The 19,371-nt window shown below is 43.3% G+C and overlaps 1 protein-coding gene across 3 annotated transcripts in view; it reads right to left on the bottom strand.

Moving 5' to 3' along the window:
- Positions 1–1,416: 1,416 nt before the first annotated feature.
- OSMR (oncostatin M receptor) overlaps positions 1,417–19,371 on the bottom strand; it is a 67,297-nt gene continuing 49,342 nt past the window's right edge. For 2 of the 3 annotated variants that reach the window (XM_060092823.1, XM_060092824.1), the window contains exons 9-18: positions 19,166–19,319; positions 16,301–16,377; positions 14,994–15,216; positions 12,141–12,320; positions 10,989–11,093; positions 9,343–9,519; positions 8,548–8,715; positions 5,007–5,088; positions 3,956–4,028; positions 1,417–3,632 (exon numbers count right to left, since the gene is read on the bottom strand). In XM_060092823.1, the coding sequence (XP_059948806.1) occupies positions 3,057–3,632; positions 3,956–4,028; positions 5,007–5,088; positions 8,548–8,715; positions 9,343–9,519; positions 10,989–11,093; positions 12,141–12,320; positions 14,994–15,216; positions 16,301–16,377; positions 19,166–19,319 (1,815 nt within the window). In that variant the 3' untranslated portion in view covers positions 1,417–3,056. Of the gene's footprint in view, positions 3,633–3,955; positions 4,029–5,006; positions 5,089–8,547; positions 8,716–9,342; positions 9,520–9,726; positions 9,854–10,988; positions 11,094–12,140; positions 12,321–14,993; positions 15,217–16,300; positions 16,378–19,165; positions 19,320–19,371 lie in introns of those variants that run through there. The other variant, XM_060092825.1, reaches the window with a different exon arrangement.

Genomic DNA, 19,371 nt, shown 5'->3' with positions numbered 1-19,371 from the left:
TTATCTCTCCCAACCCCCCCCACCTTTCCCCTTTGGTAATCATAAGTTTGTTTTTGAAGTCTGTGAGTCTGTTTTGTAAATAACTTCATTTGTATCAGCTTTTTTTTAGATTCCACATATAAGTGATATCATGTTTGTCCTTCTCTGACTTACTTAGTATGATAACCTCTAGGTCCATCCATGTTCTTGCAAATGGCATTATTTCGTGTTTTTTTTTTTTTATGGCTAGCAGTCCATTGTATATATGTATTACATCTTCTTAATCCATTCCTTTGTTGATGGACATTTAGGTTACTTCCGTGTCTTGGCTATTGTAAATAGTGCTGCAATGAACATTGGGGGTGCATGTATCTTTTTGAATTATGTTTTTCTCAGGCTATATGCCCAGTAGTGGGATTGCTGGGTTATATGGTAGTCCTATTTATAGTTTTTTAAGGAAGCTCCATTCTGTTCTCCATAGTGGTTGTACCAATATACACTCCCACCAAAAGTGTAGGAGGGTTCCCTTTTCTCCACACCCTCTCCAGCATTTATTGTTTGTAGACTTTTTGACGATGGCCATTCTGACCTGTGTGAGGTGATACCTCATTGTAGTTTTGATTTGCATTTCTCTGATAATTAGCAATGCTGAGCATCTTTTCATGTGCTTTTTGGCCATCTGTATGTCTTCTTTGAAGAAATGTCTATTCAGATCTTCTACCCATTTTTTGATTGGGTTGTTTGGTTTTTGATAGGTATGTTTTTTTAAAAGGTATTATGGCTGTATTAGAAAAAGTAAACCCTATTTAGAGAAATATTTACAGATGAAATCATGATTTGCTTCAAAATCATATCAGGAGGGAGACTGAATAAGAGTATAGATGGACTAAAACAAACATGGTTTAGTGGCTGTTCGGATTGATGACAGTGCATAAGGGTTTGCTAAACTCTTCTCCGTTTGTATATATTTGAAATTCTCCATGAGTTGTTTTTTTTTTAATCGTAATAATTCTGACACATGAATACAAATTTCAAAGTTTCTGAATAACACTTCTTAAAATGATGCTGTTAAATGGCATATAGGTTTCAAGTACTAAGTTATTTGGTTATTTACAAAGATGGGAGAAGAATGTTTACAGCCAAAACTATAGTCATAGTGATACTGTAAGGACAAAGTTATATAGCCCAGCCTATCCTATTGGTATGTTGTCATATTTCAGAAAGACATTTTCATTTGACTTAGACCAATGATTCTCAAAGTCGAGTGTGCATCTGAATGCCTGGAAACTTATGAAATATATGAATTCCAGGCCTTGGACCACAGAGATTCTGGTTATGAGATTTGGACTGGTACTCAGGAATTTACATTTCTAGTAAGCTTATTTATCGGCTATAATAATTGTTAAGATTTTCATTTCATTGAGGTAGAGAAAATAATGCAATGGTGAAATATTTTAATTAAAGCTTATTGCAACAAAAATGACTTCAAGGTTTTGTGGATTATTATTTTTTTTAATCTTCATGAAAGATACTATTTACAAATCAATCATCACTGTCATTGATGTTTCTATGTACTTTTATAATTGCATCATGACAAACTCAAAGAGGCTAAATGATAACAATACTGGCCCGAGTCTTCTCAGAACACTTAATCAAGATACTCGTTTGTACTGTGTTAGGTGTACATAGCCCATTATTCAGCCAAAGGCTTAGTTATATGGAAGGAAAAAGTTGAAAAGCCTGAACAGAAGTCCGGGTTTGTGTATATTTAGGTCAGTTGACAGCCATGTTCCTTTCAGCTTGGCTCCTTCTCTCTCATTCTTCATGGCGTGGAATGGCACAGCACAGGGCATTCGGTACCAGAAGCACAGGCAGCGTCATCTCCACCACAACAAAGAAAAAGGAGCCCCTAACTGTGCTTGTTTAGAAGTGTGATAAGTAAACATTAAGGGTTGTCGGGCAGAAAGAAAAGAACTCTAGCATGATTGAACACCTGCTATGTACCAGGTATGTGCTTTGCATATATTGGTTCAAAGAGACAAAGCTGCTGCTGAGCCACTACAGGAGTTCCCACTCCATTTAGCCTTTTGCAGTTATATCTAAATGATGTTCAACAATGAGGTTTCATTTTATCATGTTAGCATAATAGGAATATAAGGAGACAGTGAAGGCATTATCTTGACCCAGACAACCTACTGCAGAGTCCAAAAGATGCTTACTGAAAATAGGTCATTTATATATCAGAGTTCTTGAAAAAAAGAGGAACCATAAATGTGAATGGAATTAATGACATTGTCCTTTTATCTGTTCTGAGGTAGTCATCAAAAATTGTGGTAGAAGACGTGCCTACTAAGTAAGAGTGCTATAATCTTGACACTGAGGCAGGGGTTCCATGCCAGTCCCACTCTTTAACCGTGGTAAACTAAACAGAAGGACAGTTGTGGGGATCTCATTGATTCATTCGCATGTCTTACCTATTAGATAAGGTCTAATAGGAAGAGTTCATTTTACTACATCAATGAGCTACAAATTATCATCACTTCAAGGCAAGTCTAAAATCTGTTTTGGTCTCAAATATCTGTGACTTCTTCATTAAACACACCCAGAATACATTAACATTGACAATTTATGCTCCAGTAACGAATCTTCTGTAGCCTTTATTAAAGCCTGAAATCTAGTTCCTTTACTCTTACGATATTAAATGTGGGGTAAAACTTAATGGAAATACTTTCTTACTAAAAACTGAACTTCAAGGACCTGTCCAGTACTGAGTGGATGGGGTCTATCCCTATGTCAAGTGCCAAGTCTGCTGTTATAAAGGTGAATGTGGAACACGCAGCAGCAAGGTAAGCCTGTTCCCATGGTCCTGCCATTTCTACAGTGAGCCTGCTCCAAGGGTTAATGTTAAGTTTCATAGCTTCTGACCTTCAAAACCTAGCAGGACTATATAAATCAGACCTGACAGTGGTGATGCTACCGCACTGGGATTAAGCCCCGAGGTATCTGGTGATGGAATGGTGCCGGCTATGCTTCTCCTAGGGTCTATGTAGCATAAGGATATGAAATGGGTACACTGCTTAGCGGCAGTGTTCACCTTGAACTAAAAGGGTAGTGGAGGAGAGGCTGCTGTTCTCACTTGGGGGAGCGGAGGCAAGACCCAGGGGTATGGCCATTTGCATTTTATACTCTGAACAGAGTGCTGGCTCTGGTGGATTTGTTGGCAGGCTGTCCTTGTCTCCAGAGGTGGGTGAAGCCAACTGGGACACATAATTCAAATTAGCTTCTCCGGCTGGGATTTCTCCCAGGGAATTCATGTAGTTTTGTTCCAGTGCCTTTAGTAAATTTTCAGGTGAAGTCAGTGGTCCCAGCTGATGTGGTGGGGCTTGAGGGGTTGCTGGGAAATGTCCACAAGAAGCAAAGTCAGAAGCTGCCTGATTATAGGTGAAGTTCTCAAAACAGATGCAAGGTCCAGGGCCAGAGTAGTTCTTCTCTGTCGGAAGGAGGTAAATGTAGGCAGGCTCAGTAAATTCAGTTTCTGTGAGTGACTTCCTAGTGCCTAAGAACTGTATCTTACTCCCTTCCGGCTTGTTTATAACTTCAATAGCATCTGGAACACACTCGTTGACATTCATTATCGTTAGATGAGGATTCTCCTGGAACAGAAACAGAAAGTGTGCAAAGGTGTGTGTGTGTATCACAGTATATACAGTATGTGAAACGCACTTAGAGCTTCAATTTTTTGTTTTGTTTTGTTTTATCCTGGTCACAAGTTAACTGGAGGTGATGTTGAAAACCAAAAGATATCCCGACAGAAGAAATCAAAGTTGCGTTCAACCCTTTCATGGCTATGGGAGAAGAGGCTTTTGCTTTGTGACATCTTCCTGAGAAGGTCTAGGAGTGTATGATCATTATAACCCCAGCCCTGGGTTGGTCTTTAACAAGCATATGAGTATCCATACAATTTCCCAGCATTTACCTTGGATTTTATTAATGACAGGACACTGCTCTTGTAAGGGTCTGGAATGTCACGATAACACTTCTCCTTCAGCCTAGAAAAACAGTGAAAATTAGACTGAATTTTGCAATATAGTGGAATGGTTAAGAGTGAGAACGCTGGAGTCAGATTCCTGGTTTCTAATCTGCGCTCTCTCAATCACTCATTAACACTGTAACCTTAAGCAAGCTTTTTAACCCTTCTATGCTTTAATTTCCTTACTGGTGCAATGGAGATCATTACGGTGGTGATGGTGGTGTTGGAAGCATTAAATGAATTGTTATATGTAAAGCACTTAGAACACTTCCAAGTACATGGTAAGTGAAATATAAATATTAGCTATTGCTATGAACAAATTTTGCAACATTTTAAAATAGTTGGTTTCCTTATTATTATTATTATTATCTTTGGCTGCGTTGGGTCTTCGTTGCTGTGTGCGGGCTATCTCTAGTTGAGGCGCGTGGGCTTCTCATTGTAGTGGCATCTCTTGTTGCGGAGCACAGGCTCTAGGTGCGCAGGCTTCAGTAGTTGTGGCACGCAGGCTCAGTAGTTGTGGCATGCGGGCCCTAGAGTGCAAGGGCTTCAGTAGTTGCGGCACGTGGGCTCTAGAGCACAGGCCCAGTAATTGCGGCACATGGGCTCTAGGGTGCGCAGGCTTCAGTAGTTGTGGCACGCAGGCTCAGTATTTGTGGCTCACGGGCTCTAGAGCGCAGGCTCAGTAGTTGTGGCGCGTGGGCTTAGTTGCTCCACGGCATGTGGGATCTTCCCGGACCAGGGCTCGAACCCATGTCCCCTGCATTGGCAGGCAGATTCTTAACCACTGTGCCACCAGGGAAGTCTGGTTTCCTTATGTATTGATTTATTGCTTATCTGTTGATAAACAAGATTGTTTAAAACTTATCATATTTCCACCAAATCCTCCTTTGTTCTTTCCTTTTCAGCACTTTTCCTCATATTATCAGGTGTGACTTCTAGCTCCTTTCTAGATTCTTCTTTGACTCCTTCTTGGATTAAACCTTCCCCGCACACTTACCACTGACTTTTTAAGTAGCAAATTATCATGACGATCAAAACGCAGAAAATCATGGGCAGGATGATGCGTATCAGTATATGGGCTGGAGAGAAAAAAGAAAGGGATATTTTTAATGACTGCTTTTCCCTCAAAGGAATAAAAATAGTTTTACATGTCTTTTATTCCTCAAAACTCCATTTGTACAAGATTCAATATGAGTTCTGTCTGACTGCTGGGGAGCAGGGCAGTGAGACCAACCAGCCAACACAGGGAACCATTTGCCCTCAACACTTGTGACTCAAACTCATTACCTCTCCTGACAGACTAGATCACTACTCCCCATTCTTTACTTCCTCCCTGTATGAGAATTATACTCCACACCCTTGACTTGGGGGCTCAGCCATGTGACTTGGTTTGGCCAATGGGAGGTGAGTAGTTGTCATGCTGGTTGGTAGCTGCGTTCAGTGTGCTTGTAGTTGGCTTGCTCTCTTGTGTTCCTGTGACCCACTCTGAGAAGAGTTGGCCCCTCAGAGCCACTGTCCCTTCAGCCTAAGCTGAAGCTACATGGAGCAAACCTGCCTGAAGCTTGGAGTCCCACCTGGCCCAGCTTACATCAGCCAAGCCAGGAGCATCAAAAGAGAGATCTGTTTTTGTATACCATTGAGATTTTGAGGTATTTTATTACACGTCAAAAATTGACGAATGCACCCCTTCTAGTTAGGCTCTGAGAAAATTACCTAAGTCATCACCCGGGATAATCATTCTATTTTTATTTCTCAGATATGTCAACCTGTACTTCATTTTCATAAATGCCCATCTTCCTGGTCTCACTGCTTGCAAATCCACCAAAGAATAGTTCAGCTGGGTTGGTAAACATCCTCTTTTATAAAAGCAAATCACACGAAGGGGTTTGGAGGCTGACAGTCATTCACATGTATATATATTCCTGTTCAATCCCTTTGCCTCCCTGCTTTCCTCATCCCCCTCCCCAGCTGTCCTGCAGGAATGGGGCCTGACTTGTGGTGCTGGTGGATAAAGCTGGAGTTTTGTCAGGGAGGGCAGGCCCAACCCAGTGCTCTGAGGAAGCACAGGGCTCTGGAGAAAAGGACATGGAAAGGTAAGAGGGTGGCAGAGAAAGCACCTCAACAACTGGCCTAAAATTATCCCTGACAACAGGTAAGGCGAAAGAAACTCCTCCTGACACCACTAAAGAACACCTTGCTCTCAGACTTCCCTGGTGGTGCAGTGGTTAAGAATCCACCTGCCAATGCAGGGGACACCGATTTGAGTCTGGGAAGATCCCACATGCTGCAGAGCAACTAAGCCCGTGCACCACAGCTACTGAGCCTGCACCCTAGAGCCCGTGTGCCACAACTACTGAGCCCACGTGCCACAACTTCTGAAGCCTGTGCACCTAGAGCCTGTGCTCCACGAGAGAAGCTACTGCAATGAGAAGCCCGCACACCGCAGCAAAGAGTAGCCCCTGCTCACCACAACTAGAGAAAGCCTGCATGCAGCAACGAAGACCCAACGCAGCCAAAAATAAATAAATAAAAATAAATAAATCAGTACACATATGTTTTAAAAAAAAAAAAAAAGAACACCTTGCTCTCAAGAGCAGTACTTTTTTTTTTTTTTTTTTGGCGGTACGCGGGCCTCTCACTGCCGTGGCCTCTCCCGTTGCGGGGCACAGGCTCCGGACGCGCAGGCTCAGCGGCCATGGCTCACAGGCCCAGCCACTCCGCGGCATGTGGGATCTTCCTGGACCGGGGCATGAACCCATGTCCCCTGAATCGGCAGGTGGACTCTCAACCACTGCGCCACCAGGGAAGCCCAAGAGCAGTACTTTTGATGACTACAATTGGTTTTAAAATTTGGTTAAATTACAAATTTGTAATGTATCTGAGAAGAAGCCTGGGGAGCTACCCATAGTAGTTTCCAAACTTCAGACAGGCTTTGCTCAACTTTTTGTTGAAGTATAATATGTGCATACAGAAAAGTGCTCCTAAGTGTACAGCTCAATGAGTTTTCACAAACTGAACATACCCACGTAACCAGTACCCAGATCAAGAAAGAGAACGTTACCAGCTCCCCTGAGAGTCCCCCAGTGTCCCCATCCAGGCATCTTCCCCTCCCAGGGTAAACACTATCCTGCCTTTCAGCCACATAAACAGCACTTGCCTCTGTCTATACTCTATGTGTGGAATTGTGCAGCAAGAGTAGGGCCCGGCTTCTGTCACTCACCATTGCATTTGTGAGTCTTCCATACTACTTTTGTGACTGTGGACTGTCCTTCTCACTGCTGCAATTATGCAGCAATTTAGTTTACTTTTTCATAATAATCAATAGAATCGAGCCACAGCCAAGGCTTAAGGGAGTAAGGGAGATAAATGAAATCTAGAAAATATACTTGAGATAAAGATAATCATATGTATTATATGTGTGTGTGTGTGTTACACATACGTATACACACACCTCTACCAGCCAAGTAAATACTGAAGCTGGAAGAAAAATAGCCTGAAAATAAACTTAAAATTAACTCTAAAATGGCAAGCATGCTCAAGTAATGTGAGTTGTTGACTGGAATCTTAACCTGACTATGAGAGTTCTGGCCTTTGGCTTAGAGACCTGGGGCCATGTTTCAGCCCCAACCTGCCACTGTGGTCATGGGCATCCTCACCACCAGTCAGGCAGCCAGGTCCAGTGGTTCTACCTGACGAGCCCACCCCATCCCCAGAGCCCCACCTTCCGCTACTTGGCAACTCAGGCAGATATCTTAGCCTATTTGTTTTTCATGGAGGAGTATCTTGAGAGGTCCTTTCCAGCATGGACCTCCTATGATGCTCTATCTGCTACCTACTTTCCCCGCTTCCTCCGTCAGTATCTATTTTCTCCCACCACCTTCCTCTTTGTTGGAGGGCGGGATTTACCGGCAGAATCTTATTTACCAGTAACCTGCTATTCTTCTCCCTTCCTCTTCTTTCTCCATCTTTCAAGCCAAATGCGTTTTGAAAGGATGGCTCTCTTTGTCTCACCCTTTCCCCATCAAATCTGCAAACACGGGGTTCGTGAACCAACACTGCTTGCCCCACCGCACCTTCTAGTATCCCCAGATAGGCAAGGTCAGGAAGCCAGTAATTTGCCACTGAGAGAAACCAGCCAGAAGGCTGGCTGCAGAGAGCAGTTCTGCTGAGAAAAACATGCCCACCCCTCTCCAGACAGAACTCATAAGGCTCTTCCCAAGTCAACACTAAAAATACGCCATCAGTGATTTTCAAACTATTCTGGGACTGAGTTCCAGAGAAGTGCTGCAGGGGCCAGAGAGAGGCAAGAGGAAGCTTCCAGGTTATAGATCAGTTGGATTAGCTTCACTCTTATCTATTTTACGTAGTGGGATTCTGCATAACATTTCCTTTTTTGGTGAGTTTCATCTAGAGAAAGAAAGAGACAGACACAGAAAGAGAAGAAAGGTTTAAAAATTCCCAATCTAGACAAAACCCATGCCCATGGTGTGTGTCATTTTCCCAGGAACTGCTAAGAGTTTTGATTTGGAAAAACTCACAGTGTTCATCCAGAGTTGTGACCTTTGTGAAGGCATCCAGGGGACCCTCGCCAACACTTGTGTAAGGAGTGACAAAAAACTCATAGACGGATTCTGGCTGTAGGTTTTCCACAACAAATGTCTTTTGTTCCGGGTTGTCAATTGTGTATTTGCAACATACTGAATCTTCTGTGGGTTTAAAAAAAAAAAATTCTTTTTTCCACGAAGAAAAAACTATTAAGAGCGTGATAAAGATCTCGTGAGACAGTGGTGCACTAATACTCTTGGTGACTTGGCACTGCCAACATTTCTAAACCAACCAAAAATGAAATCATAATGTCATCACCCTGGGGACACTGGTAAAATAGTCGGGAGACGGCAGGCAAAGCAAGCACCCTGCTAAACAGGGGATGTTCCTGACCCAGGGGAAGCACTCAAACCTGCCAGAGAGAGAGTAAGAGCCTGCCCGTGCTACCTAGATCTACATTTAATAAACTTTAATGGCGTCAAAGAAAAAAAGAAAATGAGGTTAGCAAGAACGTTTCCTAAGTGGTAGGTTTTCTTAAGGAGCTGAGGGTATTTCAGGTGCTTCTAAAAATACTGGGCCACATTGTTTTTAAGTAAGTTAAAATCCTGGCCCCCATGGTCTTGTCCACCCTACTAACTTGTTTAAGAACACCATTCCGTCATAAAAGCACATGAGCACAGAATTCAACCTGGCCACAGTCAGAGACAGCCGGCAGCCTTTCCAATGATTTCAAATAATGAGACCTTGAAACGGTAAACAGACAAGAACAAAAACAAAAAAAATGTCACCTGGAAGAACTGTCTTTTCAAATGCCGGGTGGCACTGCTCCCCCGCCTTGGGTTTCAGGTAGACATGGTATCCTTGTATAAAGCCAGGTTGGGATTCAGTGGAATAATCCTTCCAACTCAGAGTGAAGGAGTGGGAGGTCAAGTTACTCATGACCACTTGAGGGTTGTCTGAAGGAGCTAGGAAAGGAAGTTGGGATAATGTAAGATTTACGATTTAGAAAGAGTCTCAGCGCACTGGTGTAAACTGAAAGCAGAAGCACGGCCCACTCTGTAGGTGCGTGTGCCAAGTGAAGGAGTCTCATCTTTTTCTCTAGAGGATGTACACCCTGACTTAGTTCGTGAGAGCTGGGAAGGAGTTAAGCAATCATCTTGTTCAAGCCTTACCTCTCTCAGATGTAGAAATGGATGCCCAGAGAGTCTCAGTAACTTGGCAAGGTCACACAGCAAAAAAGAGAGGCTTTCCTAGACTTCATTCTGAGTCTGAATTCTCAACAGTGTTTGGGAGGATGAACTGAAGTAGGGAGGAAGGGAGGAGGAGGAAGGGTTATGTTTGAAGAGGTATGGGCAACTTTGAAGAACTCTAGTTCCCAGGTGGTAGCAATGCACAATTGTCCAAGTGTCACAGGGAGAATCGGAAAGCGTTTATTCTGAGGCTTCCCTGAGAGCCTGTTTCAGCACATACGCTGGTGCACACCTGACCTATGTCCGCCAAAACACACAACACACCCCTCCTGCCTTTCTGGGGCAGCTCCCACCCAACGGAGAACCCCAAGAGCCGGTCTGATTGGTGAGAGGCAATCAAGGACACAGCTGCCCAGCTTCCAGTGGGTGTGAGACCCTGGATGCCGTGAAGGTGAATTAGCAACCACATGGGAGGATCAAAACTCCCCCACACTGCTGGTGGGATCATGGTACAATTTCTGGGGGGGCAGCGATTTCACAATATCTACCAAAAGTCTTAAAAATTGTAAAATTGTATTTAAGAAGTTCAAACCTTTTGGCTCAAGTATTCTACTTCCGGGACTTTGTTGAAAAACCATTATCAGAGCAATGGACAAAGATTCAGATAAAATGATGGTGAGTCAGATAGGGCATAAGAGATTTGGCCAAGAAAGAAGAGAGACATTGGGTATTTGAGACTGTAAGATAACTGAAGGTGAATTTTATAGTTTTTAATTGAAAAATATTTTTGTAATCATCATAAAAGTCCAACGACAGGTGATCTGACATATGCAAACCATGAGGCACTTTGCAGTACTAAAAAATGATACAGTTAAATATTAGTGACATGAGTCAAAAAGCACTTTACAAAACTGCATAGAGTAGTAATAAAAAAGATCCCATTTTTATTTAAAAGTGTATATCTGTACTGAGAAAGGATACACATAAAATATTAACTCCCGATATTTGCCCTTGGGTGGTAAAATTAGCAATGATTTTGTCTTCTTTTGCATAACATCTTATAAATTGTCTTTAATGAAAATGTTTTATATTTATATGATTAAAAAATAACTTTTTAAAAAACCCCATTGCCAGAATAAACGGGACACTGAAACTTAGGAAAGGTGCTGTAATCTTCCTAAACCCAAAGTGAAGAGTTTCTGGGTTGTTCTGAACAATGGACACGTTAAATGCTTTAAACTTACCCAGTTCCTCCAAGTATCCTGCTTTTTTCTCTAATAAATGAGCCATCCTTTTGGTAGAAATTCCATAAATTCTGAAGTTGTATCGAACCCCTGGTCTAAAAGCACCTAGAGAAGAAAAGTCAACAGATTTTCAATCACACAGGATGCCATTCTCTTTACTTCTGAAAAGAAGAAGAATGAAAAATGAATGTGTGTCCCCTTAAGAGTTTCCTCCTCGGGGTTTCTGCCCTTCACCTCCACCATCTTCCCTCCTCCCCCTGAGTCCTCCAGCATTTCCCACGAAGTCTGGGCGACTGTCCTCTACATCCTCCTCTTGATCAAGAGCTCGCAAACATGCCCTTATCCACGTGCATGCAACTGGGCGCAGAATTCAACCAGACACAGAAAACCATGTAAAACTCTCCTTTGACTCCAAATCCCCTGCCAGCGACTGGCCTTCTCTCTGCCCATGAAGGGCAAGCGTCTGGAAGATTTGCTTCCAGTACCTCACTTTCCCCTCACCCCACAGCTCTGAACCATGCCACTGACACTGCTCAAGCCGAGGGAAGACTCCCCTCCTCACTCCCCACCAGTCACTGAATGCCCTCCTGGAGTCTCGTCAATCACCCTCTGGACCCCGACAATTCCCACATCTTTATCTTGAGCCCAGCAGATGGCGCCACCAACCCCCCCAATCAAGCCACAAACCTAGGCTCCTTCAACTGCTACACTAGTAATCTCGAAATGACAAATCCAGTGTGGGAGGAAAGAGACCAAGTTCTACATGTTCCATTGAAACTGAAGTTGATAATCGACTCCCATCAGCTCTACCCCTATGTCTCCCCAATCCACACACTTCTTTGCTTTTGTAAAAGCTCTCAGGACAACTGTTATAATGTCCCTCTGCCATTCATTTGAGACTGCTGACTCACTGCTGAACAAATTCATGAGACTCATGAACACCTGTTCCAGCCTTCGGTCCAGATGGTCTCTGTAAAAGTAGATATAAAGGTAAAAACTTAGACCACATCACTGCATAATTTGAACTCCAAGACCCACGCTGGATTTGTAGTTATCAGTTGAGCACAAAGTATCTGAGATGATCCAGAAATCCCTGTTGAAGTTGCTGCCAGGTGACTGGAGCAGCGTGGTAATACAGAAGGTTCTTCTTACCCGAGCTAATGACTGTGCTTGTTGTATTGGGGCCTAGGTTTTTCCACTGGAGAACACAGGGCAGGTCCTGGGGACCATCACACCACTCCACAACGTAGCCTGTGGCATCTCCGGATTGGGGTTTCCAAGACACAGAAAATCCATCCCCTGTGCCATTAACTCTTCCTTTTTCAACCTCTTCTGTACATACAAAGAGGGCAATGCTTCAGATTTAATTAATCATACATTTTGCAAAAATATCTACAGAAGAAAATAAACTTGAACGTGCAGCGTATCTAGCAGGTAAGAGCCCTACCTCTTCAATTGCTATGGGGCTTGGGTTAGGGCAGGAGAGAGATTTTCCTGTCTCTCACTCCCAACAAATATTCACACCTGCCCTTCAGATGCCCCTTGTCCTGATCTTCTGAGACCCAAAGGGACATCAGCCCCTAAAACAGGGATCAGCAAACCACTGCCAGCAGGACAAATCCAGCCTTGGAAGCTTGTTTTTATATGACCCTTAAGCTAAGACTGGTTTTAAGATTTTTAAAGAGTTTTTAAAAACAAACAAAGAATACAGAATATAGATTGGAGACTGTCTGGCCTACAATGCCTAAAATATTTACTCTCTGCCCCTTTACCGAAAAAGTTGTTGACCCTTGACCTAGAACTGTCTGGTACTTGATCTGCTTTCAAAAATCATCTGTTGAATGGATGAATAATTTGGCTTAATTGTCCCACATAATGCTGGCTGCCCCTGAACTAACTATGGTCTCCTAGATGTTAGGGGCAGAAACTGAAGTGAGTGTGGAGAAAAAAGGAAAGAACAATTCAGGTATGTACTAAGCCAGATTATGAACGGATGTGCACACTACTTATGACCTAGGATACCACCTCAACGTATTTTATGCACCAGGGCAGTTGTCCTAAGGTCTGACAATTGGGAAAAAGGTGATATGGTCTCAGTGGACTACAGTTCTACTGATTTCAAGTGGGTCAGCCTAGATATTGAGGGATGAGAATTTCTCCTATTTCCGAGGTTGTCTCCACAGCCTGCCACTGTTCAGAGGGCAGTAGTCCCTGGTGGTCACTCGAGTAAAAGCAGACTCTGATCAAGGGGTGGACCTGCAAGCAGCTGTTCAGAGAGGCAGCCAGTGTGGCGCAAATGTTACACGGGACAGACTTAACACTCAAAATGTACATGTTGCTTCTCTGCAATTCATATTTAACTGGGCATCTTTTATTTTATCTGGCAATTCTAATTACAGCTGAACACTGATGCAAAAGCAGGGTGCTATTACATTTTCTAGGGCACCAAATTATCACCCAGCTGGGAACACCGAAAGGAATGTGCAGCCCCCAGGTATGAGGCGAGAGGTTCCCCAGAACCTTCGTCAGAGAGACAAATCTCTTTCATATTAAAACTGACATTTTCTACTTCACTTATTCACACTGACTAAAATTTCACCCCAAACTTAGAAGCATGACTCTTACTAAGCTGCTTCTTTAAAATTGCAAATATGTTTTGAGGAGTGGAGGTAGAGGGAAAAAGAAAGGGAATCTATTTTTTTTTTCTTCAGTCATTCACACTCTAGTGTGAATTGGCTAAACCTCCTTGGTCTGTCTCATAGCACATCAGTGCCTTTATCCACTCTAGAGACTTAAGAATGTGGACCACATCAGGAAAGCTGGATAGGGTCTCCCAAGGGGAAGGAATGGGTTCTAAAGGCAGGGCATGGGGAAGGAAGGTATGGTAGGAACCCACAGATAGGGATGACCCCAAACAGATAATAGTGTTTAGCAGAGTTGTTTGAGCTGAGCCTCATTGGAGGCAGTGTTTTTTTTAATCTCTCAGCTCCCCCAGGGTGAATGAAATGCCCACCTTTCCCATTCTGGCGCTAATAAAGACAGAATACAACTATTCACTTCCTTCTCTAATACAGTTCTTGACAAGCAAAGATTATGTTAAGTAACTCCTTAGTTTTTCTCCTGTGGCACAATCCCAATTTCTTTTTCTTACTTGACACACTGGATAGTTCTTAAACAAAATAAATAAAACAAAATAATAACACCCTCTAATCTAGCCCACTTAACCTAAATTTAAGCCTAATTTGAATGATAGGTATAAAGCAACGTGACATAACCCTACAAGCAGGGTCTGAACATTTTTATAGCAGTAACTGAAGAGTGACATTATTGCAAGGTTCAGGAATGACCTTAGGATGTCTGTTGGGTCATGTCCAAGTGTGCAGTGTCTCAGAGTGTGTACTGCTGGAGGCGGGGTTAGTGCAGCCAACCTCTTTGCACAGCTCTTCCAAGAAGGAAATTTACACCATTATTAATTGTACATGTAAGGTCACTTCCACCTTCTCTGGTCTCCCACAGGCTAAGGGTTTAGCCAGTTATCACCATTTTATTCCAGAGCTTTGGCAAAGCCCTTCTCAAAAGATGATGCTAGCTCTCCTCATGATGTCCAGAAATGTTCCTGGGCTCTTTATAGGTGGCCAAGACTGACAAAATATTCTGCCGTATAATAAACGCACCTCGTATTTCATAAGCCGCAAAGCACTTTCATACCAGCTCTAACTCTCAGTTGGGACTGGTTGTTGGTGTTGCATTTATTTGAATAAATTTGAGACAATTTCCCAAGTTGCTGGAAGAATCCCTGAGCTATGGCTGAAATCTTCTTCCCACACAAAGGAGGACTGCACCAGAAACCCGCTGACATGCCTGAACCCAAAGAAAATGACGGACAGTGTTTGGCAGCTAGATCTTTGGTCTCCCCAAATTACTGCCTTTCTGATTTATCCATCTCTGCCTAATAACACCATCAACATTTTTCTAGAGAAGAAAAACAAAACCAAAAACACTCACCATTTTCAGGGTCTCCAGAAACGACAATTACAGAAGCAGGAGAAGGGCCCACACTGTTGTGAGCTGTGACATGGATTTGGTAAGAACACTGACTGAGGGTTAGTTCTGTGCTGCTGGTGGGAGCAGGGATGGAGAGGACCTCTGACCTGGATGGCTTGTCTAGATTTTCTACAGTTACATTATAGAATAGGATCTTCCCGTTGGCATGCACTTTTGATAGTGGCTGAAAAAAATATTGACAGTCATTTCAAAATGGGCTTTCCTCTGCAAAGAGTTTGCTTAATTTCTTTTTCATCTTTTCTGTCCCTTGATTGAACACACACACACACACACCAGGCAAATTAAAACAGCTTAAGAGAGAAAATAACCTTCTACACCAAGCTTGAAATCAGACATTCTATTCTAACTAAAATTGGGCAGAGAATAGGATCATTTGGGGGAGAGATCAAGAGTATATTGTGTCCAGAGAGGAGTGACCAAGTCAGGAACAGAGAGAAAGGGGGACTCTTTAGCCTGGATTAAAACACACTCAGTGAGTATGGAGTGGGAAAGACAGGAGGAGACCCAGACGGGAGGGCCCTGAACCTCTGGCCTACCTTCCCAAGGACAGCCAGTGCCCCTGGTGTGTGTGCACCCCCAGACCTGAGATTGGGCTGGGGCACCTGTTAGCTTGGGGTGTGGACAAAACCTGGACGTATAGACTGGCATGTCCACATGTGTGTGCATGGGGGTCCTCCCTGGTGGGGAGGACCGGAGTGGAGATGGGAAAAAGAGTGGGGTGGCCTGTGGCCAGGGGCCAGCTCCCTCAGCATGGCCATGCTTTAGCATCCAACACTGAGGAATCCGAGAGTTCTTAACACAAACCAGGCTTTCCACGTTGTCATGAAGGCATGTCAGTTAAGATAGGACAAGATTAATTTTATATTGCAGTTTTTTAGCTTGACTTATAACTTTTAAATATAAATACTCTGAATAGTTAAATATTTATAACTTTTAATTACGGTATATATTTCTCCTCTTATACTCATGAACTGGGCCCTGCAGATGTTAGGGGCAGGCCTGAGGAGAAGTTAGAAGATGCAGTTCTAACAATCAGAACTGGCCACCTGTGCAAGAGGCTGCTGAGGAAGGAGTTACTGGTCCAGCGCTGGGGACACGGATGTGGAGCGGCGATTCCTCCACTGGGTAACAAATTCTACTGGATTCATGTTAAGAGTCCTCCCAATCAGAAGAATGCACCAATGTCTAGTTTCAGTGAAAGATAACTGCCAAGCAAAAATCTGTCTCTTTGAACGTCTGCATCTCACCTTCCAGAATAAACTCACAGTAGGATGTCCCGACACCATCTTCATGTTTCTCCAGACATCAGGAGCCTCTGAGGGAGCTGAAATTAATCAAAGAAAAGCTCTAGGGTCACAATAGGCACGCACAACAATACATTCAACCTTTCTCTAGTTTCGTCAACAGAAGTGACCACGGCCTGTCCTGCCTGAGCTTGCTTCTCGCTTTTTCACTCTCTGTGACTTCTACCCACTTGGCCGCAGCCATACTGGTCTCGCCTCACAAGGGGCACACAGTAGGTGCTTTACAAAAGGGCTGCTACATCTGAATGGGACATCACATGGGGCCTTTGTGAACTCAAGCCTCAGAGCTTCTGGAAGCCACCAAAGAATTTTGGAATCCTTTGTCAGTCCAATTCTAGGAGGTTAGTTAGGTAAATTTCCCATATTTGGAATTTCTAGGAGCAGCAGACTGTTGCTATTTCCTTGCCCCACTTGCGAAGGCTGCAATGGACACACTCAAGTAGAGAGCCCCAGGGGAAGGCTGCACTCTTCCCCGAGTTCCTAACTGCACACAGGCTGGCCTGTCGCTGCAGTCAGAGCCTGGGACCCCTTCCTTGTCACCCTCCTCCCCATGCATGCCCACCCCCCAAGTTCCTGGCCTGGGCCAGCTGCCTGCATGTGGACCCTCAGGGCACTGGCTGCACGCCTCTCCCCGGCATGCCTCTCCCCACTCTGTTCTAGAAGAGCTTGCTTCCTTGTCTTTCTTGCCAGTAAACTGTAGGACCAGTGATTTATGATTTGCTTCAACACATCTCTGTGCAAGAAGCATTGTTTTGCAACATAACACATAAAAATTTAGTTCTCTGTTTCATAAAAATATAGTTTACAGTCCCCAATAATTGAAATATAAGAAAGTCCTTTTTCCCCCCCTTAGTTGCTGACACTTTCTACTCAACATAAAGGTGATCATATATTTTTAAGATCTATTAGAGGCAGATTTCAATTTTTTCAACAAGCCGTCGGAGAAGCCAATATTAAATCAAAAACATATTGAAATACTCAATAAGAGACCCCCAAACTCAATGCAGAATCTTCAGCTGGTTTGTACATGACTACTTGCAAGAAAAGAGAATTGCAGCACAGTTGATGGTGCTCCATCTTTGTGTCAATATAATTTCTCCCATGGTGTCATTTAGCTCTGCTCACCATGATTCTGCTTAAGTAGGATTATAATACACATAAACATTGACTTTGCCAGCATTAAGTAAAGTGTTATCCAAGGTGAAAAAAAAATCTATGGATTCACCATCAGTAGATTCATCTCATTTTCTTGTCATCATCGAAAGCAAAGTTAAGTATTTTTCAGGTTTATGACACTATAATCTAAAAAAACCTATTTACTAAAAATGCCATCTTTCTGTTATTTTTCATTGCACTAAATTTTAGGTATAATGTTGGAATAAATTTGCAAAAAAATCCCAAAGCAATGCAGTATTAATAAAGTAAAAATTCTTTAATGAAACACAATTGAGGAATAAACCAAATTACCATCAGGAACAGGGCTCTGGAGGGGACTACACCCCTATGAAAAATGACTGGAGTCTTGGAGGGGAGCTGGGGCATGCTGATGAGGGGAGGAGGCCTGCTGAGCACCTCTGGTGACCAGCCCTGGCTGTGGGTTTTCATGCACTGCCCTCGCCAGCCCGCCAATCAGAGTCACTGCTTTAAAATGTTCCCCCCAGGCTGAAACAGAAAGAACTCACCAGCTTACAAACACAAATAATAAGATGGAATAAAATAAATATATATAATCCTTCCTTAGGCAGCAAAATAGCCAGGACTTGAATCAAAAAGATCTCCAGGCTGTAATGACACCCCCGAGAGACAGACCGTGCAGATGCCAGTCTGGGTCAGATCAGGGTGGAGCTCTGGAGTCAGCCGGCCTGGGCCTGAGCTGCAGTCACAGCTCAGTCCCTTGCTAGCGGGGCCAGTTAAAGTCCTCACCCTCCCTGTGCCTCCACGGCCTCATCTATCAAGTGAGGAGAATAACAGGACCTACTGCATTGGGGGAGGATTTGAGGGGAAAACATTGCAAGCACTTGGAGCTGTGTCTGGCACATACTAAACACTAGATAAACGGTAACTGCCCTGGTTACTGTTGTCACGTCTCTGCCTTTCATTAACTCTGCAAACCAGGCATGTCTCCCCAGTTTAGGGGCCCAAGTTGTTTCATGTGTAAAGTGGGCAACAGTAAGACTTTATCATCTGGGATTGGAAGGAGGTGAAAGCAAGGCTGGGCCATCTCATCTCCTGAGGTTTATCTGAGGTCTAAGACACAGTTATTTGGGGGAAAAAGTCTGTTCAGTCATTATTGAGGAAACGACCCCTGAGAGCATAGGAAGGCTCCCAGTTTGTTGTCACGTGGGAACAAACGACTTAACAATGATGATTAAGTTTCCAAATACCATTACATTTCCAAACACAGCCCGAGGCTGTTTAGTATGAGATCAGTGCTTTCCTCAGAACAAACGCTACTGTTTGTCCCCAGTCCTGAATTAAAAGTTTATACTAATTTACATAGCCCCAGATCCAACGGGAATCCAGCAATACCTTTCGTTTAGAAGCCATTTTGGCAAACTGAAGATCAGAGAGAAAATGTTCAGTAGAAATAACTCAGATGGCAAATGTCTGAGGTATCTATCTTCCCACTCACACTTCATTAGGCATTTAATTTAGTTTTTTGTTGTTGTTGTTGTTTTAAAGATGGTACCAAGCCTCTGTTGTTATACTTTCCCATGAGTTTTCGGTACAAACAAAAGTTCTCAGAGAAGCCCACCCATCTCCTGTCAGTCAGTTTAGATCCTTGGGACGTCAGGGAGCCGAACGTACCAGCTTCAGCTGTGTTGAATTTTTGGCTAATCAATTCACTCCATTTCCAGAAGTGGTTGGTATAAGCACAGCGTACTCGGGCCACATATTCTGTGTCAGGCTCCAGTTCACTTAAGAGGTACTCACCATTCACCTTGATGGAAACATTGTGTTGCTTAATTAAAAAAAAAAAAAAAAAAGGTTGGGGGGAGAAGAAGACAGAAGTA

This window comes from Mesoplodon densirostris, chromosome 3 (genome assembly GCF_025265405.1).
Source record: "Mesoplodon densirostris isolate mMesDen1 chromosome 3, mMesDen1 primary haplotype, whole genome shotgun sequence".
Lineage (NCBI taxonomy): Eukaryota > Metazoa > Chordata > Mammalia > Artiodactyla > Ziphiidae > Mesoplodon > Mesoplodon densirostris.
Note: the sequence above shows the minus strand (reverse complement) of the source record. Positions and strands in the feature narration are given on the sequence as shown.